The 27,859-nt window shown below is 47.2% G+C and overlaps 1 protein-coding gene across 8 annotated transcripts in view; it reads right to left on the bottom strand.

The window, feature by feature from the left end:
* The window catches only part of SIK3 (SIK family kinase 3), a 224,424-nt gene that overhangs the window by 20,329 nt on the left and 176,236 nt on the right, over nt 1-27,859 (bottom strand). For 5 of the 8 annotated variants that reach the window (XR_012132740.1, XM_073239742.1, XM_073239743.1 and 2 more), the window contains 11 exons: nt 27,373-27,497; nt 26,706-26,829; nt 10,050-10,168; nt 9,386-9,496; nt 9,006-9,149; nt 8,508-8,585; nt 8,261-8,370; nt 6,816-6,969; nt 6,406-6,561; nt 3,415-3,485; nt 1,077-1,220 (listed from right to left, as the gene is read on the bottom strand). Coding sequence is in view for 7 of the 8 variants with exons in the window: in XM_073239742.1 (XP_073095843.1) it covers nt 1,077-1,220; nt 3,415-3,485; nt 6,406-6,561; nt 6,816-6,969; nt 8,261-8,370; nt 8,508-8,585; nt 9,006-9,149; nt 9,386-9,496; nt 10,050-10,168; nt 26,706-26,829; nt 27,373-27,497 (1,336 nt within the window). In the remaining variant the exon portion in view is untranslated. Of the gene's footprint in view, nt 1-1,076; nt 1,221-3,414; nt 3,486-6,405; nt 6,562-6,815; nt 6,970-8,260; nt 8,371-8,507; nt 8,586-9,005; nt 9,150-9,385; nt 9,497-10,049; nt 10,169-10,191; nt 17,621-26,705; nt 26,830-27,372; nt 27,498-27,859 lie in introns of those variants that run through there. The other 3 variants (XM_073239744.1, XM_073239745.1, XM_036992858.2) reach the window with 3 other exon arrangements.

The raw sequence follows: 27,859 nt of genomic DNA, 5'->3' as shown, positions 1-27,859 counted from the left end.
ATCGTCATCCCTGCTACTTGTAACAGACTGGGTAACTAAGTCACCCAGGGTCATTTGTAAAGGCTTATCTTCCCTCTTTCGGAGTTCCAACATGGCACTAATCATGGCTTGGTCTACTCAGAGTTCACCTGTCTCTGCTGATTACACCGATGCCCAACAGGCAACTAGCCACAATAAAAACATGTGTCAAGCTTGCCAGCGTGAGCTGGTCGCCAGATTGAATCACGACACACTCATAAACTTAATTTCCTCAGGATCTGAGTGCTTTTCAACCTTCCCAAGTAAGACTGCTTTTCATTGGCCTCCCAAAAAGACTGAAATAAAATAAGTGTTAGCAGTTGGCAGTGGCTCTGAAAGTGTGGCCCACAAGCCTGAGAACAGCTTCTGTGTGGACACGGCTGAGATGTGTAGTCGTCAAGGTGTTCAGGTATTCACAGAAGCGAGCATCTTACTCTAGCAAAGCGCTCCCCTCTGCTTCCAGGCTTACTTGGATTCAATTCTGTGAAGTTTTCTTGGTCAGGAAGGTTAACCTGGTCTCGTTTCTTCAAGAGAATGAGCTACGGGTGTAAGAGAGACCTAGCAAAGATTCTGCCATCAGAATACTACAAGGACGGCTTCTCAAGCACGACATTCAAGAGCATGCAGTGTCTGCTCCACCGCACCACGGGAAGTCTCTTCCTCCATATCCAAGCTTGTCGTTCAGTGGGAACATGATGAGAAATGTTCGTTCTTTTGAAGGTGATGGGTTATTAAAGGTCAAGTCTATTGATATGGCGACAAATCCTATTCTCAGTTGATCTTCCGGGAGGTTCACCTCCCTGCAGGTTTCAAGTTCAACTTCACCTATGAGTCAACATCTAGAGTCATGAGAATCAGCTGCAGACAATAAATGTCTGCAGGGTAATGGGGAAGAAGAATCTCATTGCCTGTGCACTGCTTAGTGTGAGGAGCTGAGAAGACGTAAGTTCGGGCTGCTACTGCAAGCCTTCATGCGATCCGCCGTCGCTGAGAGACCAGCCAGAAGGTGCCTGACCAACGAGCCCCAAGATGCTCACATAGCTCATGTGGCTACTCACCGATGCTGATCAGGTACCAGGTGAGGGGGCCAGACCCGGGGACGGAAAGGCTGCTGTCCTAGCTGCCGCTGTAGGTCCGGTGGGATCTCAGCTGTAGGGTTGGTCATGGCCAGTGTATGTCTTTTGGACCTATTTGCCAAGTACCTGCAACAAGCAGGAGCACATTTCACAGTAAAAAAGACAGATAGGAGTAGTCCTCAGCAAGAAGCACAGATGTCAATCCACAGCGCTCAGGACGAAACAGCGCCAGAGCTCGGGAAGGGCTCGGTGGAGAAAGATGTCTGACTGCATGGAAGTGAGATCAGCCCAAAGGGCCAGCAAATGCTGGCTTACCACTGACGGGGCTGGATCCTGGGCCCAAGACCAGCCATTAAGAGGACAGAGAAAGCAGAAGCAGCTCACAAAGAGACTGGTTTTCCTTACTTCATCGCATCCAGTAGAAGGATTTATGTTCTACTTGTTAATTTTGTTCCTCTTTTCTCTCCAAATTTCCAAAATACAAGTCAGAGGAAATGAGCTCTAAGGATTATTCCTAGAGATGAGCCAAAGGATAGAGTCAGACGGGCTCCACAGAGGTCTCTAGATACTATCGGCCCCCAGGTTTGCGGACTGTCCTCACGGCAAGTCCAGAAAACAGATCCTTCCACCCCGGGGATGAGAGAGTTCCAGAACCACCCCTTCCTCGTGCCCCATGATGGCAACGCAATCACAAGAGAAGAAAAACTGATGTTGTCCCCAGGGGACCAACACTCACTAGAGGATGAAGAAACGGAACCATGTGAAAGGTCTAGAATTTTTTTAGGGGATGAAAACGTCAGGGCAAGAAAACAAGTTTCAAAAGCTAAAGAGCTGACAAGCTGATGACTTTTACCCTCAAGAGCTTTTAGATCCACCACTTAGTCCGCATCGTTACTAAGGCATCGGGCCCCTGCACCCAGCGGGCGACTCCCTCCGCCACCCGTTCCTGGGCATGCGGAAAAGAAGCCTGATTCCTTTGGTCACATCAACACGGATGGGCATCCTACCCTCCGATGTCCGTCTACAGAAGAAAGAAGGTGAACTGGAGGAAGTAAAGTCCAAGACAAAGAAGACAAACTGAAATATTGCTATTTGATTATGAAGGCAGGAAGCTTCCTGATCTCTTTTCATGACACCAGCAGGGCCCAGCTGCGACTTTATACGTCCTGTTGTCAGCAAAGTCTAGAGACAACAGCATCAAGAGGGGGGAAAAAAAGTTACTACAATTTTTCTTCCACTGGCTCAGCTGTAGGAGCCGGTCCACGGCCGACACCCGCTCTCCACTCTTCTTTCCACACGCACCCAGCTCCTTTCCCAACAGCAACTCGCATACAGAGCTACCAGGGCTGGAAAGTGGTGGGCAGCAACCGGAAGGGTCTTAAAAAGCGGTCTTGTTTCATTCTTAACTACTTTGCCCATTTAAACTAAAAACCGTAAGCAGACTATAATTAGTGGGATGTAATCTTGCCAAAGAGTGTGCCATTAGTGCTTTAATATCCATTTGATAAAGACACCCAAAGTTTCCCCACGAGCCCATGAAAACCATTTTATTTCAACTTCCCTTAAGGGAAAAAAACATATAATCTTGAAGAACACCTGTATTTCTGGGAAAATACATGCTGGATTCTGGTCAAAACCCCCCTTCCCGGAAAATAAGAAAGACAACCCCCTCCCCCAGGGGGCCATGCATGGGGCTGAGGATGGTGGCTAAGGGACTGAGGTAAAATGAACAGTGCAGCATGCCTGATGGTCACTGCCGTTCTCTGTGAGGGAGGCATCTCTCAACACGGTTCTGCAAACAACGGATATTTGCATCTGTCCCTGGCCCGAATCCCACATTCTTTTTTCAATATCTTTGTTGGTACAAGGGAATGGAAGCAGCGCACAGCAGACAGTACAAGAGGTATTCATTCTCCTGGGAAGGAAGAGTCCATGCCAGAGGTCCATGGCCAGACTAGCTAGGATCACTGTCATCCCACATCTCCACTTCCTTTTCAGGAAACAGTTCTCGGCAGGTAGGAGCAGGCTTTGTGCCTTGTGAATACTATCAGAGTTGCAATGTGCAGGCAGGGGGCAAGGAAGGAAGGAGGGAGGAAAGACAAAGTTCTTATGGTTATTGCTGTCACTTAGGGGACTTCCAATGGCGCTAGTCTTCTGTGACTTCCGTGTGGGGAGGAGCATGCCATCTGGCCTGAGCAGAGAGACCACACGCATGTCGCAGCCGCACTGCACCACCTCCTTGGGCAGAGGGGACCTCTCGCTGGTCGCAGGGGGAGCCTGCCCAAGGACGCTCTGCAAGCACTGGCAGATGCCACATTACCTCTGCACAGCTTCCTGATCTGGCTCCCCGTCCGAACTCTCCTCGTCCACAGGGGTAACCGCTGGCACTGCCTGGAGAGAGACAGGAAGGAAAAGCTCAAGGGGGCGCTTCCTTTGGAGCTTCTCGTGTTCTAGCACCTGGACTTGGGGTGGGCCTTTCTGTGAATTTTCTTAGTTACAAACCTTTTCTAGGATGCCTAGGTCAGATAAAGCTTTCAGATACCTTTCTATTCTTCCACTTTTACCTTGCTCGGGTGATTTTAATTTGGGTTTCTTCCTCTGCTTTCTCTTCATTCATTCATTCATCTGACAAACAGCTGAATGCTACTATGTTCCGGGATAAAATGTGAATTAGCAGATACAGTCTTGCTCTCATTTCAGTCTAGTAGAGGACAGACACAAGTGAGCAGACCACCCCAAAGCAGCATGGCCACGTCCGCTGGTGGGGTGCTGGGGAACTGAGGTAGGCATCCCAGAGGATGTGGCACCTAGCCTGAGATCCGAATGGTGGAGAGAAGCGAGCCACGTGAGGCGGGAAAGCGGTCACAAGCCCCCGAAGCGTCTAGGCTGACAGGAAAGAGGCGGCCTGTGGGTTCAGAGGGCCTATGTAATTGTGCAATTGCAATCAATGCATTAAAACAGCTTTATACCCCAAAACACATTAAGTTAGAGGAGACCCACCACAGCGTGTGTGTGCTGTGTCCCTTCCCACCCACATGTGCACCGGAGGGCCGTGCATCCTTGACAGCCACTCGTGGCCTGGTGGCCTCAGGGACTAGAGCAAAAATCATACTCCCCTTATTACAAAAGAGCATTTTAAGAAATGGATGGTAACTATAAAACAAACAAAACCCCTTTTGGAATAATTCCATTGTTTGAATGTTTCCAGGGTTTCCAGATCCCTTCCACAGTTCTACAAGGCTGGATGAACAGGCGCCGGCAGAAGTGGCTAGAAATGAGGGCGGGGAGGAACAGTGCTGCTAGTTACAAATGGCCTTGAATACACATTAGGAAGGTTATTTTCATGAAGGGCGGTGATGAATCACTGAAGGATTCCAACCAGGGACACGATACTACAAAGCCTCTATTTCAGAAAGCTCTTCTCCTTCAGCTGCAAAGCGCTGCTGGTGGGGACTAGGAGACAAGACTGGAAGCGAGGAAAGCCAGTTAGGAGGCCTCTGTGCTCGTCTCGGCAAAGGGTGGCAGTGGCTCGCGTTAGGGCAAGGCAGCGTCGGTGGGCAGAAGTAAGCTGCTTCGTTCACAGGCCTGTGCAGCCCACCTGATGGGGACTAGGACAGGGAAGCATGCAGCATAAAAAATCCACGTTCCTGGCTTGTGTAAGCAGGAGAATGACAGGACCATGCACTGTCACCCAGGGGGACAAAATGGGTTTCTTCAAGTCTGTTTCCTAAGTTCATCTGGGGTCACACTGAAATGACCTTCTGAGCATTTGTGAGCTCACCAGCCACACCCCGCAGCAGGAGGCGAATGTGGCCTGTAGGCCAAAGCGCGGGCTCAGAATGTGCTCGGGACGGAGACTCACTTGGTGAATGAAACTGCGGGCGTGGGCTCGGTCATGCAGAGGGAGGGGGTAAAATGAGATGGAGACAGGGCGCAGGGTGAAAGTCTGGGTTCCACCAAATTCGAGGAACAAGCAGAAAGGACCCCAAAGAGGAGAAGACAGAGGAAAACAAGGAGAACGTGGTTGGTGTTGCACACGCCCAAAGGTGACAGCACCTCACCGAGAATGGCTGACGGAGACCGACACGGCTGGAGGCGCGAAGGGGTGAAGATCAAAAACGCCCACTGGGTTTATGAGCACAAGTCTGTTAGTGACCTTGACAAAAGCAGCCACAGCAGACAGAGCAAATCGCTCCACCTCCCATAAAGCTGTACGGGACGCTTTATAACCTACACTGACCTTGCCTTCCCTGGGCGGCCCTGCCACCTCCGAGCCGCTGGATCCACACTCTGGCCCTTGACCACAGAGGGGCCTCGCCACTATTCTCACACTGCACCTACGGTGAGCTGTCTTCCCGCACGACGTTCAGTGAGCCTGGGAACTGTGAATGCCATTCTTTCCTTTACCCGACAGTATGTTGGGAAAGTGGCCCACGGACCCATGCTGGTCCACAAACTGGTTTGTTGCCAATCCGTGATAAGGTAAGTACAGAAATAGAGAGTAAGCTTTTAGAAACTTTTATACAATTTAACGGTACTTGTGTCTGTTGAATTGAATAAAAAATTTAGCCTTGTATTTTGTACATTTAAAAAATGTTTCTCTGGTAACTCATTTACTGTTTTACAAAGGTAACATGATGGACTGAAGAGGGGAAAGGTCCTCATCCAGAAGCCTGTTGAGAAGCAGTAGGGTGAAACCCCTTGTAAGGGCTACGGGCATAATTAGGGCCCAGTCTTATAGTACAAGATGAATGAATGAATGAATGACAAATGAAGGACTAAATAAATTAGCTATGTCAAGAAAGTAACCAGAAATAAACAGAACCCAGGGGAGGAAAAGAACCCTTGAATGTGACCATCATATAAAAATGGTGGGACTGAGGCACCGACTGCGCCAGAGCTCGTGAAAGCAGCCCATCCAGGAGTCAAGCTGGACCAGAAACGTGCGGCAGGGTCTGCCAAAGAGAAGGCTCAGTGAGAAGTAAACTAAGTTCAGAGAAAACTGTTCAATCCCGCTGGCAGGGCTGCAGCTGTACTTAAGGGGGGCGTCTGCAAGTGGCCACTGAGGGTAGGGCTCTCCAGGAGCAGGCTTCCGTGGAGAAATTAATTGGTTACATAAAGCAGCTAGCCAAAAATTAAGTCTGGAAAATTCTACCTGCCTGAAGAAAATAGGATCATGCTGAGCATGATAAGTTTGGAGAACAGGAAATTCAGACATCAGGGTGCAGACCCTGGATTCCCCGGCCTAGGCCTACAACCTCTTTACCAGAAGACCCTGAGACCAGAGGCTGGGCTCTGTGCCGCCACTCACTGGTGTCATGGTGACAAGTGGGGAGGGTCCCCGTGGGCGCTTCAGCAGCTGCTGGGCATGTAGCTGGATGTTGGCTCCTCCATCTGATGCCCTCCGGCCAAGGGGGCCCATCCCATTCAGCAGCTGTAGGGTGGGCGGCTGTAAGAGGGACTGCTCCTGTCGGGAGGAGAGTGGGAAGGGCAGACTGGTGAGGCGGGGGCAGCAGGTGGGGCAGCAGTGCTCTCGACTGAAATGCCATCCTTTAACTACAGGGTAGGCCAGACAGGTCTTCCCTCTCACCCGAGCTGCTTTCCAAGACAAATCATCCTTCTCTATAAGGACACCCTCCAATCCAGGGGATGGTCCCCAGAGTGTCTCAAAGGCAACCCAATGGGTTTCTTTGGGGGCAAGCCCTCCCCCATAGCCGGCACCTTGTACTCAAGCTGCCCAGGTGGTTGCAAAGTTTGCATGGGCAACAGGTTGTGCATGAAGTTCACGTTAGGGGCCACCTGCAGGAATGGAGCCTGCGGGCTGATTCCAGGAAAGCCAGGCAAGAGCTTCTGCAGGTCTTCCATGACTTCCGTGCTGATAGGAAACAGGGTGACAGAGACATTTAATTAATATTCTTACTCAAAAGTGTTTACAATCCAACACTTGATGAAACGGAGGTCAGCGCAATTCATTTTATTTTTTTACTTTCCTCCTAAATCTGTATTTCCAAGACCCCAAAGCAAGTCGAAGCCAAGTGTGTGGAATCTGGCTCTTGGCCACTGGACTCCTGGGACCAGAGGTTGCCGTTCTACACTGACCACTCCTGTAAAGGCAGCAGGTCTGAGCCAAGAGCAAATGCTGGCACTGGGCCAGCTCAGGTTTTCAAGGCCTGGAGGGGAAGAACGACTTTCTGGAGGACACATGCCATCCACTAAACAATGGCTGCCCGGGGGAGCGACTGATCCGCCAGGGAAAGAATGCAATCATGCTGCCAGCGCTGACGGGGCAGACGAGGGGCGCCCGCGCAGGGCTGTCTGCCCCAGCAGGAGGGTGTACGGCACGCCTTAAAGTAAGAGATTTTTCCACTAAGAGCGACACAGGACTCCACCCCTGTGCAGCTGACATGGCCTCTGGAGCCAGAACATTCCCCCACTGCCTGTTTGATCGCAGGCCGAGAACACTAGAAACACAACACAAGCAAATCAGGGGGTGTGAGAGGTTTTTTTGGAAATCACTCCAAGAAAAAAGGTATTTATAAGAAAACTAGCTTTGCCCCTAGGTGAACCCTCAAGAGAACCTGCCACAACCTTTTCTTCCCTACTCAGTAAAGGAAATATCCAGAAAAGAAGTAAGGCTACTTTCCATGTTATGGGTCTTCGGCTATAGAATAAAAATGGAGCTGCCTTCAATTCATTTCCCCGGAAGGGCTGTTTTGGGAAAACAATGGGAAACTGGTACTTTGTCTCAGAGTGTTTCGGATTCTTGTTCACTTAATCTAATTTTTAACATATATAAATAACACCATATCATTTGTCCTTGCTTCCTAGATGAGTCTTGCATTAGAACATGTAACAACATCTCTAAAAGCTCAAATTTTGACTTTGGTCAGAAGGCCTCAATCTTTGTGGGCAAAGATGCTATCAAGCTCTTCACGGAAGTATCCCAATTAACTGGGCTGGTGGTGGCTTAGGCCCGCCATTCACTGGGGACAGCTCTGTGATTCTTCAGTCCAGTCTGATCTACCAGGGACCGGGGACAGGGTGAAAAGCCTGGCTCGGTCACTGGGAGATACGATGACGTAGGAAGAATGTGCCCTGGTGGGAACTCGAAGGCAGGTGGGCATTCTGTGCCTTGGTATCATCAGGGCTGCGGGCCAGATACTCACCGCGGGTCAGCCACCCCCACCGTGTGCCTCCGCATGGACAGGTAGCGGACCAGCGCCTCCGGGGAGGGCTCCTCACCCTCGTCGCTGTCCAGGTTCAATGTCCCATCAGGCTGAGGTGGGGGAAACACAAGCAAATCAGAAAGAAGAAGGGAAGGAAGCAAGGTCAAGGGAAAGAAAGTGAACAGGAAGGAGCTGGAAAGGCCGGCCGCGGACAGGAAGGGCAGCCCTCCCAGCGGCCACTACTTGCCTCCACAATCTGGTTCTCCGGGTTGATCAGCTGCACCTGGGGGACGCTGATGTTCACCGTGGCGCCAGCCTGCTCGGCCTGGAAAGCAGGACACACGCACATACACACGCCTTAACCACGAAGGGGGGAAGAACCACAGTCTCTCAGCATATTCCTGGCTGCTAAGGCCTGTGAGTCTACCGCTGGGCCTGCTTCCTCTGCCCTTGGGAGCAACAAGGAAGCCCTGCTCAGAGAGGACAGTCTCTCTCAAGGGTTTACTTTTTCTTTAAAAAAAAAAAAAAAAAAACACAAGTATTTTTGTCCATCCTGATACTGGAATACCCTTCCATCCTCTCTGTCAAAAAAAGGTTCGGATCTTTGCTTACCCTCTGACACAGGAAGCAGGGGAGAGAGGAAGGGACAGGAAGCCCTCCTGCCTCAGCGTCAGTGAGGTGGCCGCCCCCGGCCCTCCCCGCCCGTGTTCCTTCCCTGAGTCAGCAGTACCGGGTTAGGGCCCACCTGGATGCTGACTGGCGCTTGGAAGGCCACGGCTCGGGGCAGGCTAGGAGGTGCTCCAACACGCAGGGTTTTGTGTCTCTTATGCCGGTCACACAGCAGGCTGTAGATTGCACTATAGTGATCATAGGCATCTGATCTTAATGACTATCAAGAGAGAAGGGAAGGGTAAAAAGTCCTGCTAAAACGGCCTATCAATGACCAAAACCCTTTCAAAGTAACATCAGAAGACCAAAGCACCTTCTCCACAAGGCCCAGAGAGGCACAGAGAAAGAAGAGGAAGGAAACAGAAACATTCAAGTTTCCAGGCATGAGAAAAGTGGGGAAACAGGACAGAGAGAGCAGAGCCACACCTCACTTGCTCTGCCTGCCTGTGGGGATACCTGTAGTGTCCGCTCTTTGTCCAGTCCCATGTCCTCCATGGCTAGGAGGACCTCCTCATTCAGGGGGTCCATCTGTCTTTCCTCCTTTAGCTGCTGGCATTCAGCTATTAACTGTAACATTGAAAAAGGCAAGCTATCAAACCCCCGATTAACCATGTCAAGAGGGCATATCACAGATAATGAACAAACAAGCTGTTCCATGCCCTGCTAGCTTGGGATATTTTTGGCCTCAGGCAAAGCCTAAGCAAGGAAGCCTTGGTACTCAGCTGTGAGCAGACAAGACCTCCATTTTCCTGAGCTCTCTGGGGCATCTGGGTGGCCAGAATGGTTAAATACAGGCACGCTACAGGAGCCACTGAGCTGAGCCCACCGAGGCCAGAGGAAGGGACTAGAGTCCCCGTGGGGAGAGAGCCGCAGGGGTGGGGGCTGTACTGTCTCAAAGGCCCGGAAGGGGCTCTGATTTGGGGACCAGTGGCAGGGAACTGGTACCACTGTTCTCCCAACTGGGTCGGACTCCCTTCCTGCTCGCCTCCCTTGCTCCGTTCGTTTTGCACAACAGTGTGTCCCCAGGGCCCGCCTTTTCGGGCCCTGGCCTGATTACAGTCTCGTGCCAAGGACAGCGGTAGGCCGAGAGGAGCTCCCGAGGCAGAAGACTCCGGCTCACTCTGTCAAAGGTGGGATCCGTGTCCCCTAGCTTCATCCACTTGTGCTTGCAGATCTGCTCCATGGATAGGCGCTTGTTGGGGTCCAACACCAGCATGTGGCGGATCAAGTGCTCACACTCTGCAACAGACAAAGGGCCGGCCTTCAGCCCTGGGCAGGGAGGCCCCTGTGGGACTGCGGAGCTGGACGCAAGGCGGGCAAGCAGATTTCCGAGCTCCTTGCTTCTAGTTTGTCTCTCTGACTCCTTAACCCTTACCTACGTCATTGTTTACTCCAGAAGACACTGCACAGAGGCAGAAAGAGATGGACACAAGAGAAATTCAAATCTGCAGTCGAGTTAATACCTCCATTAAAAAGCTGACCAGGAAAAGTCTAGGAATAATCCAGAGACTTCATTTATTATTATTAAGTGTGGCCCCATTTAACACAATTAATGAAGAACTGAATGTCCTCTAAATGGACCTGGTTTCTCACAAGGTCCTCAAAATATTCAGTTCCGTCCTCCTCCAGAAATATCTGCATTACTGCTTTTGGCCTATGTGTCCAAAGCTCTCTTCAAAACTCAGAATTTACGTTTCTGATGGTCCCAGGTGTGCAGGCAAGACGCACCATCACAGGGCGCCTTCCTACCACACACTGGGACCCAGCTCGCCCTGTTTATCATTGTCTCAATGTTGTTCAAACATTCACAGGTACACACAACCGGGCGGTGAGCTACAAGAGATTCAGATCAATGGGTAGCCGTCTCTGGGAGCTTGTATCACATATTATATTGCAGAAAAAGCAGCAGATTCACAATCAAGAAACCAATATTCTGACTGAGAAACCACCCTCCATTTCTAGGTTTCCTCATCTGTACACTGGCGTAGTGAGGACAATGTGTTAGTAATACTTGTCATGAAGGTGGTGATTATGGTAAGACCAGCCATGTTAAAAGACGCTCTCTGGGGCATTTTCCATCTACTGTTCTCTCACTGAATCTTCACAGCAGTCCTGGGTGGATGGTCCCATCATCGTCACTACTTTAGAGGTGGTAAAAATCAGGCACAGAGAAGTCAAGAAACCTGCCTAAGGTTACATGGTTTAACTCAGATTTCAAACCAGACAGCCTGCTGCTTCCGCTGGTGCTCAGCCACATGCTACACCGCCTCTGGCCTGCACAGAGCTGTGACAGGGTCTAAACTCCGGAACCATTAACTCAGCATCTTCACCCGAGCCACCATCTCTTGCTGTGACCACACCAAAGCCTCCTAGCTGACCTTTCTGCTCCCACTCTCGCTCCTTTGCGACCTACTCTCCACTGAGAAGCAGAGGGGATACTTCTAAATCGCAAGTCTGAGCAGATCGCTACCTTACCTACAAGTCTCCAATCTCTCCCGCAACCCACAGAATAAAGTCCAAAGGCCTGTCCTTCGTCTCTGCTCGCACCTCCTGCCACACTCCCTGGGGCTCACCGAGCTCCAGATGCACTGGCATTCTTGCTACTCCGTGCACAGGATTAACACATGCCCACAAGCCTGCCCGTTCGCAGCTTCCCTTAGCTGGAAGGGCTGCTCCCTGGACCTTCACATGGCTGGATGGCTGGCTCCCTGCCACTCAGGCAAGAGCTTAACTGTCACTTCCTTGGACAGCTCTCCCCTGGCCACCTGATCAGTCTAAAGTAGGCCTCCAAGCCGCACTGTTCCATCACACTAACCTTCCTCACAGTGACGACTTCTTGGTGAAACTGTCCTATTTACTCCTATTGTCCAGCTCTGCCCCACTCCCCACCGCAGGGTAAGGACTCTTACCGCTGTCTCCCGTACCAAAGATGGTTACTGCACTTCATGGGAGCTGAACAACTAGCTATGAATACATGCATATGTAAATAATAATTGAAACTCTAATCAAATGAGAGAGTATTTGTGAAAAAGCTTTCCAAAACTATAAAATTCTCTGAAATATATTGGTTTTTAAGTCGCCTGTTTCTCTTTCATCACAGGTTATCCTTAAAATCAAGTTGGCCAGTGTTAACAACAATAACAGTAAATTATTGCTAATTCTGAAAGACTTTTTATATACACAGCACTGTACTTACCAACTTTATTTCATCTTCACAAAACCCTAAATTATATACTATTATTAGCCCCATTTATACAAAAAGGAAGAAGTTAATGTATTCAACATTGCCAAGTAATGGCAGAGCTGGGACTTGAGAGCTATGCTCCTGTATGTCCTTTATACATTTTCATGTGGATATAAATTCTGTTTGACCTATTTTCCCAGAGTGGCTTCAACTCTGCCATACGCAATTTCTGCACCATTTGGCAAACCCCATTCTACATCACCATCGTGAAAGGAATACTGGGAGGTATGAAGACAAACTATTCTTCATTTATCATTTATTCTAACTTTTAAAGAAAATACAACAAAGTCCCTATATCAAAATCATTTCGTAACAGGCATAAAATCGTTCTTGCTTTACAAGTAAGAGTATATTTAAATACATTGTGAGTCCTGAAACCTGTGGTTCATACATCCCTTTAAAATAGAGTTAAGTGCCATCTACAACAATAAGCTTTTATTAAAATCATGTTTCCAGAGTAGCAAGGCTGGACTCCACAACTCTAGCATCTGTATGGGTTATAAACATCGTCAACACACATCTTTGTGGTCTGAAATTATTTGAGAGGAAAAAAAAGGTTCTTCATTTAGACAGTTACTGAAACTGAAGACCCAGAAGGCCTGGGACTGATTCCAAAGCCGTGAAGTTGCCATTAAGGCCTCTAGGTGGCACTCTTCTGTCTTGTTTTGGTTTCCTTAGAGCATTTAGAGCATAAACGGAAACCCCCTTATCCTGAATCAGATGGCCAGGACAGAATGATGTTCAGTTACAGGTTTGCTTTAAAACAGAATTTTCAAGGCAATTTCCTTAAAAAAAAAAAAAAAGAAAGAAAGAAAGTCAACACTATCATAACAAGTCCTGATTAGATGCATCTGCTTTAAGGATCTTGAAACCTCTTCTGTTATCTTTAACCATTATTTGGGTGTAGATGCCTTGAAAAACCTCTAGAAAAATGCAAACAAGAATATACACAAAACTGCACATAATTTCAGTCTGTTGAAGGAGCTCCAAATCGTGTCACAGGTTCCCCTGATGCCTCCAGGCCACGAGTAAAGAATTCCTAGCTGCACAGGCAACGCCTGAAGGACAAGAGTTGTTACCTTGTCTGCCCTACATAGTCCCCAGCATGCAGAGGGGCAGACCTAAAACTTGTCATATGCTGCACAGATGGCAAAATATGACAAAACACAGAAAGCCAGAGTATTCTCATCAACTCATCCTTCTGAAGTGTCCTATATAGCTCATGAAATTAAATTCAAATTAGATGTGAATGCACCATTCTACGTGAAATACGGAAAGAGGGTGCAAACAAAGGGAATATTGCCCTCAAACCTAGTAACGCCAACAACTGCACGACAGTCACTTAGAATGAGTGGATTAAAGTGGGCCTCAGATCAAAGCACCAAACACCAGCTTCCGCAGATGCCAAGAAGTAACCTATTTTAATATCAAAGCTGGACCATCACTGTTGCCTCCCCGGAGGCAGAGTCTTTGATACTAAATGAAACTGAAGCATCCTGGGCACTGCAGGACCACGCGGCTCTGCCTGTGTGCGCCAGAGAAGCGGGCTGCTTCCCTTCAGAGGCTGATTTTCATCTACTTCTCTCAAGAAGCCAAGTGGTCTCTGTGCAAAAAACACTGTGGGCCTGTGAACCCTGGGGTGCTGACAGCCCACGAACCCGAGGACACGTGGCCCAGGCCCGGCCCTGTGATGCTGATGGGCATCTGGAGAACTGTGGAGTGGCAGCAGCCTACAGTGGGAATTAACTGGAGATGGCCAATGTAATTCCAGCTAAGAAGACCAGGTCCTTAATGTCTTTTTTTCTTTTTTTGACCTCGATAATAAACAGTTTTCTCCAAGAGGCTGAATGTATTCAGCCCAGGGCAGGGGGAAGTATGGGGAAGAGGAATTGAAAAGCAACTTCGAATTCACCCAAAGACATAAGTTCTGTCGCCAGTTTCCAGGCTAGAAGAAAAATAGAGGAACTTCAAAGAATTAAGTATGAGAGACCAAGACTGAAGACGCGAGCCCTGAGGCCGGGTTCCGGCAATGAGCTGGTTTGCCCTGACGGCCATACCTTCCCGTCCCTGGAGGGCTTTATAAAGACAAAGAGGACTCACGCTGGGCTGCTCTCAGGGCCTGGGTCTGGAGTAGTTAGGAAGTGACAAGTTCAATTTGGGGAAAAAATCTTTCTAATTACTCGAGTTGATCGAAATTACTGAATCAGGGTCTTGGGGATCTGAGGAGGGGACCCTTAGGGAAGAGCTAATTGGATCCACTTAGAGATTAGTGTTCTGAGTAAGATATCACTTGAAAGATGAATTCCAGAAACAAGGGATGGGATGAACTCCTCGGCCCCCTCCAACTGTAATAACTGTGCAACGGAATGTACCTGTGAAAAAGGAATGATCTGTCCTGTGATATTGTACTTATTATTATCACTAGAAATGTTTAATCAGAGGCAGGCATTTAAGATGTCTTTAGAAGGGCTGCTGGCATTAGGTGTGAAGCGCACCGGGTGTCCTTTAGGGACGGAGACCGTGTCTCTCCTCTGCCCACTATGTAATACCTGATGGGCAGCAGGCCCTCACTAATGGCCACTGGAAGAGCTACTAGACTAAAATTCTTCTAACAACTTTAATAATCTGAGTCTAAGAATCCACAATAGAATAGGCATTCTTTATGCTTAAGCTAGAAAAACCAGACAAGTCTCATTTCACAGAAGACTGAGATGTGGTGGTGGTTGATGATTTCCACGGCTTCCCCTGGCAGCTTTAGTTCTCACACAGGGGCACTTACCCACTGATCTTTCTGAGGCTGTACAGAATAATCTGTAAATCAGATTCCCACTTGAGACATCTGCACGTGGGCACAGCCACAGAGTCAAGGTTCTGATACAACAAACTGAAAGAGCTCTCGGCAGCTAAGTCTTCACAAACCCTGTGGATTTGACTGAAAGTGTTAATAATGTATCTTTATAAGACATGACAGTGGGAATGAGAGAGGGAAACATGCATAGAAAAGAGTAAAAACAACATGGGAGGAAGGGAATGAAAGATTAATAGAGCAATCATTCAAAACTATTATTTAATAATGATTGCTAACATTTCTTCAGCACTTGTATGCTAGGCAGAGCGCTAAAACCTTTAAGCTAATTTAAGCACTTAATTCACATCCCTATTACTATTATATCCATTTTATGGGTAAAGAAATGAAAAATCAGAGAAGTCAAGAAACTTGATCAGATCCTAAGAGAAAAAGCCAAGGTCAGTGTTCTCCAAAGCCAGAGTGCTTCACCAAAACGGCAGATAGTAGCCAGTATATCTTTATAAAAACAGATCAAATCAATTGAATTTCTCTTCTGGCCAATCAAATGCCACATAATCTCCACAGGTTTCCTGCAGCTGAGTCACGTCCAAGCCAAGCCAAGCTAATAACAAACAGGCCGGGAGAATTCACGGTCAGGCTGCGGACTTGCTGGAAAACAGCGCTGGGGGGAGTCGCAGGTTAGCTGAACTGAGAAGGCAGGGCCATTGCGACAGAGTGAACGTGGCTTACGGGCTCTGGGTGCTGCCCAGAGATGAAGACGGTGAGGGAGAGCCAGGAACAACAGGCTCCCCCAACCAAAGAATCACAGACAAGGAGAAGGGACAGGCAGAAATTCAGGGCACTGGAACATGAGAGGCGTCAGGCCGATACAACGACGCACGGAATGCCAGCTCTCCCCTAAACCCGTCATGTCATGCCAAAGTGCGGGACACGGCAAAGCAATCATTTTCAGCTCTGTGGGCAGAGGAGTGGTCTGAAAGAAACTGAGTCATAGATTCCTTCTGACCACATAGCTGCTTTGAGCTGGGGAAATGGAAGACATCTGCGTGCCGGGAGGCACGGGGAGAATGCAAGGGAGACGCAGCAACCCAGGAGATCCCTGTTTCTTGCAGGTGCTCGGCAGAAGGGTTTGCTCCGGTTCCCCAGGTCCTCTGCCCAATGACCACTGAACGAGTTCAAAGGTGATTCCAAAGCGCTCAGCCCCACAACTCTTTATTTTCAATAATTTTAGTGAATTTCATAATAATGTTTAATTCTCCAGAGCAATTAGAATTTCTTCTCAAATCTCAAAATCCAAAAAGGAAACAAAAATAAATTGGTTAGTAAATTTCTAAAAATATCTCTTTCCCTAGAAAATTAACTTAAAAAAATAAAAAGTTAAATGACACTAAAAATCATAAGCTTTTCAGAACAAGGATCCCATGCGATATCCTGCCCGATTCTGTTACCCATTCACTCTGCCAGCTTCAGTGTGGGCCTGGGGGAGAAGTGACGTCACTAGAGCAGACGACAGAACAAGACCGATGGTCTGCAGGGGCGATCCCTGGGTGGAGCGTGGCTTTGCCGGGCGTCTCTGCCATTAACTTTATATGTTCTGGACTTACAAATGTTTATGACTCAGAGCTTCTCTTTAACACTGGCTGCCTTTTCCAAAAAGAAAAACCATACATAAAACACACCGTTTTTCTTAATGAAAAGAAGAAACAAAGTCGGCCATCATGTCCTGATCCTGTCCTAGTCATGGCTAAAATAACATGATTATCTTGCAATGTTGTGACCCCTACGGAAATAATTAGAAACTAAACCAGTAAGAAATCATAGGTGTTTTTGCCAAGACACCTTCTTTCGGTAAAAAAATTGGCCAGAAGTAGGAATCCTCCCTCTGGTCATGGACTAAGCCCTAAAAATGACATTTCTTAATATGCCTAAGGAAACCCTGTCACTGTCAGCTGTCAGCTAAGGTCAAACCTATTTCACATAGTAACTATTTTGAAATCTAAACAAAGCAGACAAATGGTCTTGAAGTAAGACGTTTCTATGTATAACATGCTCACACTGTGCTGTCCTATATAGACGCATTCAGAGATTACATAAATGCTGAATACAATCATTCACAATCGAGCACTCTATCATTGTGAGGAGATTCTGCCGCACTGGATTATTGCTACGACTATGGTGCTAGAAGGACTGGGAGATTTTTACTCTGCCCATCAATTATAATTTTGATATATTACTGTCACAACAGAAATACATAAAGATTTCCAACTTGCAAGCTAAGGGACTTAATTTATTTTGAGTAATAGTCAATACACAGTTCTACACAATTAAAGAAAATACACAATCTTGGAGTTAACTATAATGGAACTTCACAATAGCGCTGGTTACAGTAAGATTGGACTCATAAAAAAACAAGCATTGAGATCAGCTCCTCTGCCACAATGGCACTGAGGACAAAAATGTCTTCTTTTGAGCCCATTTGCTGTGAGTTCTTTTGGGGCAAGCAGGCTGGGAGTCCAGGAGCGGCCCCGCCCGGTGAGGCACCCAGAAGGGCAGCCCGGGAGGCCACACGAGAAAGTTGATTCTTGATTCAACACAGATCTCAACACCACTGGTTTCTCAAGTTATTATCAGACATGTTCTGGAAAAGAAATAAAGTATAACTAAATCCTACGAGACACTTTCTGGGGTCGAACACAGAGGCCAAAGGGAGACGGCCCGATACATTTCAGCAAGTAAAGATGGGGCTGATAAGAGCCTCTGTTGGGAATCAATAACCTTAGGCTGGGAGGCCTTTCTCCTCGGCTTTAACGGTTTATCAGCCGGAAACAGACTGAGGAGAAACCAAGTGCTTAACTCATGTATCTCCATTTACTAGAAAAATAACACCTGTTCATTGAACTGCCCTTATTTTCAAGTTTTTCAAGGTGGCTGTGATGCTGCCAGAATTGAGATTCAGAAACTAGCAGATGCTGGCCCCAAGGTTGGGGTGTCGGCATTCACTGCAGCCCTGACCTTGAAATGACCCTGGCAGGCTACAGGGTCACATCGGAGGCTGTCCAATTTCCAGTTTTTAAAATAAAAATTTGTTGCTTATACTATTGTATTATTATTCAAATAGATTTCTAAGTCTTAACAGCTCAGTCATTGGAAACAATTCTGGCTCAGTTTTAACCAGCACTCAATACAGAGCTTGATACTAACTCTTTTTTCAATAGGCAACGCAGACGTAGATGGACAGAGATATCTAGTCCAGGACTCTCTGGATCCTTGGAATGACTTAACAGATATGTGTTGATTGAGAATTAAAATACATTTAAAGACAGGTGGTTTTCAAAGCCAGACTTTCAGGTTCAAATCTCAGCTCTACCCACATACTAGCTGTGGGATTTGGGGTATGTTACTTAACCTTACCATGCCTCGGTTTTCTTAGCTACCAAATGACAACACTATCCTCCTTCACAGGGTCGTTCTGAATATTAGATCAGTCAATGCAACAGTGTCCGGTATGCAGAAAGTGTTCAATGAATGTTACCTATTATCCAAACCTCTGGAGTCCTTCCTCCTTTTCTCTGTTTTCCTCTGTAGGGTTGCCATAAGCTAGGAGACAGTTTGTTTGAAAAGGGTAATAATAAACAGGGAAGTATCGATATTCATCCACTGCTTTTCTATTGTAGCAGGTAAAACCATGGAAATGGTCAGGGGAGGCCTGCTCCACTCTCAAGTAAGTCTAGCCTCTTTCCTGACATCATCTGTGATTTCTGCATCCACTAATATGAGAGCACTACCCAGATTTCTCCCTAGGGGTGCAGTATGCCTCAACTAGGTTATGAGGGAATTGCTTTGAGGACTCTGAGCCCCTCAGTATACGGAGGCTGACGGGTGAGTTACTTTAATCTCCTATCCCATTCCTTCCAAACAAAGTGCTTCTACCCAAGCAAGACGTTGAATGGTTCCTGACACGTAAGTCAATTGCAGAGTGTCTGTGTCGATGTGGAAGCTGTCTGGCAGCAGCTGTGCAGTACAGTCTCCACCCAAGGCATTGTGTAAGCCCAGTCTTGCCTTCCCAGTGATAAAATGCTTATGCACTATTCCAATTAATTAAGTCACAAGGAAGTCTAATCAATAAGAACTCAAAAACACCGTCCACGAGGGATCTCCATGCACTTGCCGTCACTGCAGCTTTTTTTCACTGTAAATTAATTTTCCTTCTGTTAAATAAATGATCTTACTATATTAGCCAGCAGGCAGCATAACTGGTGAGTCAGACAGACTAGGCTTTAAGAAGTAGGCCTCTGAAGGTTTTTAATACATTGGTAGTGAATGAGTTTGGTGCTCAAACCATTTAAGTTTGTTGGCTTCCCTCAGCGGGACAGGGCGTCAGGGAAGGCGTCTGCTCACACACACGGCCAGACCACGTCTCATCTTTTACAACAGCTCAAAAAAAAGAAAGTCTTGACTTTCAATCCTTCTATAATTTAGGTACAGGGTTTTACCTAACTGCTCTCTGGGCTGCTTGAAGTTTCATCCAAAAACACTAAAAACAATAAACTTATTTTATGTGAGACAAAGAAAGCCAACTCTATAGATCAAACCCTTTTTAAAACTAGAAGTCATTTGAACTGGCCATTTACATAATAATCTATGGAACAAAAGTACATAAAACCAACTAATAATTCAGATCATCAGTGAGTTACCTGTCACTTGAATAATAAAACACCCAAGTATGATGTACAATTCTATAGGTAAATGGTGATGATGCAGTTTTTCACTAAAAAATATTTTTGTCATACCAGGTGCTATTTGGTTTTATGGAAGATGACGATGTGTGAACCACAGTTCTGGCATAAAGAGACGCACAGCCTAGGGGAAGAAGACGTGCGTAAGTATAAAACTAAGTGGGACAAATTCTATTAAGCCTCAAATACTTTTAAAAAAATTTTATCACTGTCATTCCAACTTGAAAATATGTCTTTAGTCTATGTCAGGATGCCCATGAAGGGACACTTGTATCAAACAAAGGACACCAGGCGAAGAAATATCCAAGAACTGTGAGGATATCTCATTCCACACATTACTGACAATAAAGAGGCGCTTAGAATTCTTGAACTAACTGTATCCACTTGCATAGCATGGCCTCCCACACAGCTGTAGAAACTCTGGAATTCAACTTGGCTGAAAGCAGCCAGACGATGGGGCCTGCCCGCTCTGCCTCCCAAGAGCTAATTCAGAAACCTGCACCAGCTCCGCTGGGATTTCTAGATCCTTTGGCAGAAAAATGGATAAACTCAGCTCAAGTCTATGACGACAGCCTGAGAAAAGAAAGGACCTGTTCCTCGGGACTTCATTCAGCCGCATTCTCTTCTGCGGCAGAGCAACAGCACACCTGTCTGGCTGCAAAGCAGCTGGTGCCAGCTTCCGTACGAAGAATTAACTCGAGGTCTAAGGAGGTGCGGGTGGGCCCAGAAACTAGAGGTGTACGCAGGACAGGACCCAGCGGCAGACTCTAGGGCTGCCTTCACACAAACTTGAAACTTACAGTACTTGGAGGATGTCTGAGCCAAGAAGAGACTGAACAACCTTATGAATTCATTTTCTCTTATGCTTTATCCTTGTGCCAAAATCCTCTGATGGGCCCTGGGATTCAGGCCTATGACATCAGGCAAAGCGAAGCACATGTATGTCCCCGAGGGCAGGAAAGATTGCCTGGTAACACAGCAACTGTCAACTCATTTCCGATATTGGGTTGTTTCTCATTTTCCGTATTTAATTTTATAAAAATTTTTATTCCTACTTAGGGAATTGTCTTGGGATTAAGAAGTGACCACATTCAGGATAATTGTGTTGATGTTCCCTTAAACTTTCATGTTAACCTATACTATACTACAAATATTAGTTCTTCTCTAAGTAGTTAAAATATTATAGAGTTTATTTCTAAGCACTAGCTGACTATGTGGCTGGAAGCATGATTAGCTATTTTGCCAGCACCCAGTGTCTGATGCCAGCTCTGGTAAGGCCGGAATAGCACCCTTCGGCCACGATGCAGGAGGGTGGGCAGGAGAACAGAGGGATTCCCAGTTGCTCACAGGAAATGCTGTGGAGTTGGAAAACCAAAGGAAGTGGCTTGTTTATCTTGCCCTTCCTTGCAACGGCGCGGTGTAGTAGAACAAACACTGAATTTGAGTTCTGACTTAGTCATTTATTACCAGTGGGGCTTCAGGCAAGTCAACTAATTTCTTCAGACATTAGCTTCTTAAATTTCATTGGCAAAATGATAAAATAGGACGTATCAATATCAACTTCAGAGCAGTTATATGGTTCAAATCAGATCAAGTGTAGTAAATACTTTGTAATCTCGAAAGCCCTAAAGAAATGCCAATTCCTGTTACCGCTATTACTTGAGCAGGAGTGCACGTCCCAGGCACTTGGCGGTCAGTGCACGCACTCATTCACTGAACAGACGCTCCCTGGGCGCCTGCTCCAGGACCCACGCCTGGGGAGAGAGCAGGGAACAAAAGCAAACCCCGATTACAGGCAAGAGGCAGTGGGCGAAGGGGGTGGGCACACAATGAACAATGTCAGGTGGCGGTTAAGTGCTGTCGAAGAAAATGAAGCCGAGTTACGGCAAGAGAACAATGGGCGTAAGTCAGCAAAGGGTTCTCTGAGGGGACATTTACGCGGACCTCAAGTGAGGTGAAGAAGCCGGCCATGAGAATATTGGAGGGAACAGGAATGTGTGTGCTTGGCTAGTTAAGAAACAGCAAGGCCACCTCTGTGACTGGAGCTCAGAACCGCAGGTGAAGGGTAGGAGGACATGAGATTCAAGAGGGAGGTGATCGCAGGCGCACCTCAGAAGGCGGCGTGATAGTGGCTTCGGAACTGTACTCTGAGTGTAAGTGAAAGCCACGGGAGCAATTTAAGGATTTTATTTACTATCTACTTAGTAGTTATACTAAATCCTACTACATGCCAGAACTTTGCTAGGCTGTACACAACTGTGAAAAATCATGTTTTGTCTTTACCTTCCCTAAGCTCACAGGCTGGTGTGGAAGGTAACAAATGAAAGAATCAATTACAATAAAAAGTTTGGTAAGTCCCATGATAAACCAAGTCCAGAGACCTGAAAATGGTGGAAATGATCTAGATTCCTATTTCTATCACATTTAATTTCTTATTCTAGAATACAGGAGTGGGTGGAGTGGGGTGACAGCACACATTTGGGTAAATGGAATCGCTCTGGAGAACGTCACTTGTTCAGGAAACTGGAGGGAAATTAGGGTGACTAGATGTAGAATGGGAGCTGGAGCTGAGGAGATGGGCAGAAGCCAGATCATAAAGATATTTCTATGTCATAGTTTTCCAAATAGCAGTCATGAAAATCAGTTTAGTGAATTATAATCAGCATTTTTTCATGAAAATCAGTTTAGTGAATTATAATCAGCATTTTTAAATGTAACAGAATAAAATATATTGGAGTGTGCTACACAGAGTAAACGCAAGTTTTGCTTAAGAAACTTTTGTTCAGTTGTATGAATATATGTGTGTTCTAGGTCACAGTATAAAATGTGTTTACTATAATCATAGTAAAAAATGTCTGAAAGTCAGTGATCTAGTCACTTTAAGGAGTGAACTTCAGCCTAGAGGCAACGGTAAAACACTGAAAAGTTTAAACCGGAAACTATGATCAGTTTGCGTATGTGTGCTGCATGTTTATATGCGTCTGAGAAGGAGTACTCAGAGTACTCAGGAAGCAGTACAGACAATGGATCAGAAAGGGTCAAGACTGGCGCGAGGAATCCATTTAGTTGGCTATGATTTAATCTAGGCAAGAGCGGCTCCAGAAGTGACTGAAGGACTCTGCATCTCTGAGATCCGGTACTGACTGGCTGTGGTGATGGGGAGGAAGGAGGAATCTGCCTTGGCCAGATGGTGAAGCCATTCATTAAGACAGGGAACACAGAAAAGAGCAAATCTAGGGAGCAAATCTACTGATGTGAATTCAAGACATGAAAGTGAAGCGCATCAGTAGCCACCGGTTGGATACGGAGCCCCTAATCCCAGAGGAGAGGTCTGGACTGGGGTCAACTGAGAAGTGACTGGGTACTGAATAGCACAGCCATCACAGAAGCCAAGACAGTAAACGAGATACTGTAGAAAGACGAATAGAGAAGAAAAGACTTACGGGATGGACAGAGGGTAGAGAAGATAGAGAAGGTGCACCCAGAGAGATGCGGGGGAAACTGGAGAATGTGGTGTCTGAGAAGCAATGGGAAAAGTGTTTCAAAAAGTAAGGAGTGACTCAGCAATAAGAAAACAAACCACCCAGTTTTTAAAAATGGGAAAAGCACTCGGACAGATGCATCAGCACATAAGATGGACAGTGCTATCACCACACCTGGCAAGGGCGCACCTGAAAGTTGCTCACCGTCACGTATCCCTAGGGAAACGCTAGCTGGAACAGCACAGTCCCCCTGCGCTCTGTCAGGACGGCAGACAGCCAGAGCACTGACACCGCCAAATGCTGGTGAGGACGTGGGCACATGGAGCACTCACTCACTGCTGGTGGGAATGCAAAACCACACAGCCACGAAACAGACAGGCTGGCAGAGTCTCGCACAGACTAAACATTCCCTTACTGTGTGACCCACCCATCACGTTCCCTGGTATTCACTTTAGTGACCTGAAAGCTATGTCCACACAGAAACCCACACATGGATGTTTGTAGCAGCTTTATTCACAATTGCCAGAACTTCGAAGAAACCAAGATGGTCTTCAGAAAGAGGTGAATGGATAAATTGGGGCACAACTAGACAGTAAAATATTATTCAGTTATAAAAATAAATGAGCTATCAAGCCATGAAAAGACACAGAGGAACTTTCCATGCACTTCACTAAGTGAAAGAACCCAGTCTGAAAAGACCACCGCATTATTCCAAACTAAATGACCTTCTGGAAAAGGCAAAACTGTGGAGACACTAAAATGATCAGTGGCTGCCAGGGCCTAGGGAGAGGAGGGGTGAGTGGGTGGGGCCCAGAGCATTGTCAGGGCAGTGAGACTATTATGTCCATACCACAAGGGTGGACACACATCACTACACATCTGTCCAAACCCCTTCAAGGTGCAACACCAGGAGTGAGCCATCCAATGTCATGCCAAAGTGGGTTCGTCAAAGGTAACAAACGCTCTACCCAGTGCACGACACAGATAGCGGGGGGCGGCTGTTTAAGGGTGAGGGGCCAGGGGGTGTCTGGGAACTCTCTGTACTTTCTGCTCAGTTTTGCTCTGAACCTAAAATTACCCTAAAAAACAAAGTTTATCTTTAAAAAAGAAAGAAAGGAGTGGTGAAGTGCTAAGTACTGCTGTGTAACCATTATAGGCCGAGGATACCCAATGGATTACAACAAGATCACTGGTGACTCTCGCCAGAGCGGCCCTTTTCTGACCCTTTTTATAGTAAAATTGGAAAGAGTCGTGTCTGTTTCCTTCCCCCATTTCCCTTCCCTTCCTCTTCGGCTGTATCCACACGAATCGGGGTTTTGGCTCTTGCCCCTCCACCAAAAACATACTTGCAGATTCTCGATGACCTCCAGCCATCGCTGGTCAGTTCTCGGGTGCCTTCCCTGACCTGCCCGCAGCCCTGCACACCGGTCCTCACACCCGCCTCCTGGACGTTTTCTTCACTTGATTCCTAGCACAGCAACGCCTCTGGCTTATCTCACTAGCCATTCCTATGCTGATCCCTCTTCATCTTCCTGATCTCTGAATATTAATGTCCCACAGATTAATCCTTAGGTCTCTTTTCTCTATTATCGCCACCTAAAAAGTGATCTCATCTCACAGCTTTAAAGACAAGCCATATACTGTTAACTACCCCACAACTCTCAACTGAGATACAGTCCTAAATTCCAGGGCCTACACAACATCTCAACTTAGATACCTAATGGGCATCTCAGTCTAACACGTCTTTCCAAAATGTATGTATTCTTCCCTAACCACCCCATCTCAGTTAGCAGTAAATCCATCCATCCTTCCAGTTGCTCAAGCCAAAAAACCCTGGAGTTACCTTTAATTACTCTCTTTCTCTGTCACATCAAATCCAACATAAATGTTGTTGGAGCCAAGCCACCTAGGCTCACACTCTAGCTCAGCCGATTAATAGCCGTGGTGTCCTGGGGACACAGCTGAATGTCTCGTGGCTTCAGTCTGTCGCCTATGACACGCGAGTGACAGTCTTGTGTGTCTCACAGGCTGTCACGGTAATTAAATGAGTTGATGTCTGTAACATGCTCTCGGTAGCCCCACCCCTCAGTCGGTAGCACCTCCGGAACCTGACTGCCTCCGATCCTCACCACCTCTGCCCCCAGCATCCCGCCTCTGGATGACTGCGAAAGTCTCCTGCTAACTGGTCTCCCTCCTTCAGCCCTTCACCCTTTCACCCCATGGAGCTGCCAAGGTGATTTTTTTTTTTTTAAACTGTAAGATTCTTTTCAATTTTTTGGATGTTTGAAAATTTTCATAACAAAAATCAGAAAAAAACAAAGTCAGATTAGACATTCCTCTGTTAAAAACCTCTAATCCTATGCATTCACTCAAAGTCAAAACTCAGGTCTCCATAGTGACTGGCTGGACCCTCAAATTAAGGTCTCTCTTGCCCCTCTGACCTCACCTCTCTCGTCCTGTCACTCATGCCTTTCGAGCACAGAGCCCTCCACCCTGTTCCGTAAACACTCAAGCTCGCTCCCTCCCCAGGGCCTTTGCACGTGCTGTTCCCTCTGCCTGGAAAACCCTTCCTTGCTGCCTGCCACCCTCCATCCCTGGCCCCTTCTCTATTTTGTTTTCCTCACAGCACTGACGCACTATTAAGTCACTGATACTAAGGAAACAAAGTTAAATCTAGTGCATGTTTCATTTATTTATTCCAAAATGCAATTCCCACGTTATCCTTTGTTGCCAACCCAGTGGACATAGAGTCTGTATGACGTTCCTTAAAATGAAAACAGGATTAAGCAAAACTAAATAGATTGTTTCCTGCATTGCCTCTGGTTTTCTTTTCTTATGTGTGTATAAATGGTGATAAACACTGCAGATTCTAGGTACCTGGTGTCTGTCTTCAGTGTTAGGTTTTTCTGAGAGTTACTCACCCCACTGCCCACTCATTTTGAGTCAGAGGCTAAATAACATAGAAGTCGGAAAAGCAGTAGCAGCGAGACTAAGACACAGAACAGAGCCTGCTTTATCCTCAGCATCCGTTATCGTACCTCAATGGCGTCTAGTAAATGGAAATATCCTGAAAAGGATGGGAGAGGGGGTGAAGGACAGGGGCAAACAGGAATATTTATCCCCTTGCCATTATGTGATGGGCCTACTGACTCTCTAAATACATTATTGAATTTGGTCCTCATAGCAACAGCCCTCCCTGAACTGTCAGCCATTTACAGATGAGGAAACGAAGGCTCAGACAGACTCAGTGATCCGTCCCCCACTAGTAGCTGTGGGCAGAGCCCACAGCCTAACTCAGACACACTCGGGCAGGGGTATGTGAGGCCAAAGCCCACGCACTCTGTTCCTCTAGAATCTTGCCTCCAGAGGTACCAATCCAGCAAACTGGAGCTGAGAAAGGTTGTTAAATGGACCACTTATATGTCATCATTCAGTTCCTGAGAAAAGTTAGCATGTCTAACTTTCCACGAACCCAGTCATAGCTGCAGGCCGGCGACTCCCTTACCTGTGGACATGAAAAAGGGGATGCGGAACTTCCCGCTCAGCACCCGGGCCCGCAGGTCCTGCAGCGTGCTCCCGTCAAAGGGCAGGGCCCCGCACACGAGCACGTAGAGGACGACTCCGAGGCTCTGCACCCCGAACAGAGAGGACGGCGGACAATTAATTGCATCAGAAGAAACAGAAGAGACCATTATAGTACACGTACAAGATGATGGTGAGTCACACACAAGATAATGGAACAACCTTTCTCGTCTTTTTTTATGAGAAATAATATGGGTATTGCCAAAGCCAGTCATTTTTAGACGAGTTAACATTCTCTGGGCCTCCAGACAGCAACGTGGGGCATTTCTAGAACCTCCCACGGCGCTCATCCTCTAGGAAGAAGGCACATTGAAACATAACAGAGAGGATCTGCTCTGGTAGAGGCGCCGCCCGAGCCTGCTCCTGGGCTCCTGCGTATGCAAGGGGGCGTTTCAAGCCTGTGACTCAGTCCGTAAGACCAGGGCTGGAGGGAAGACTGTGCACGAGGACCGGGAATTCAAACAGGCCAGGGAGACGGCCACTCTCAGGCAGCACTGTGCTGTCCGGGACGAGGACGGGACGACAGCTGACAGCTGACGCCGATCCAGAGGATCTGACGCTACGGGGCACGAGAGGAGGAGGTTACATACCCAGATGTCCACTTTGGGCCCATCATACTCCTTTCCTTCGAAGAGCTCAGGCGCCGCATAGGGAGGGCTGCCACACCAGGTCTTCAGCAGCTGCCCAGGAGTGAAGAGGTTACTGAAGCCAAAATCTAGAAAGGCAAATGGACACAATTCATGTTATCGTTACCCAGGGAATACTAGTTGCTAGTCACTTGAATAAAGGTCTGGATTGGTAAGTTTGAGTAGCAAACACAAAGAGAGAACATTTAGAGATTATGTAATAGTTACTTAAAATAGTGAAATAGAGACACAGACAAGCTGGAATGCAAGACACCTGGTGGGCTGCAAGCAAACATGACTGGTTCACATCCCCAAACCCAGCACAGTGAGTGCCCTTCACAAACCCAGGCTGCGCGGACCCCGCGAGACCTGTTCCTCCAAGAACAACAATGAAATCGGATAATGACTGATGTTAGGACAGCATCAGAATCAGTACGTACACATACGCCTA

Source organism: Manis javanica, chromosome 6, assembly GCF_040802235.1.
Source record: "Manis javanica isolate MJ-LG chromosome 6, MJ_LKY, whole genome shotgun sequence".
In the NCBI taxonomy this organism is placed as follows: domain Eukaryota; kingdom Metazoa; phylum Chordata; class Mammalia; order Pholidota; family Manidae; genus Manis; species Manis javanica.
This window is presented reverse-complemented; position numbering and strand designations above follow the sequence as displayed.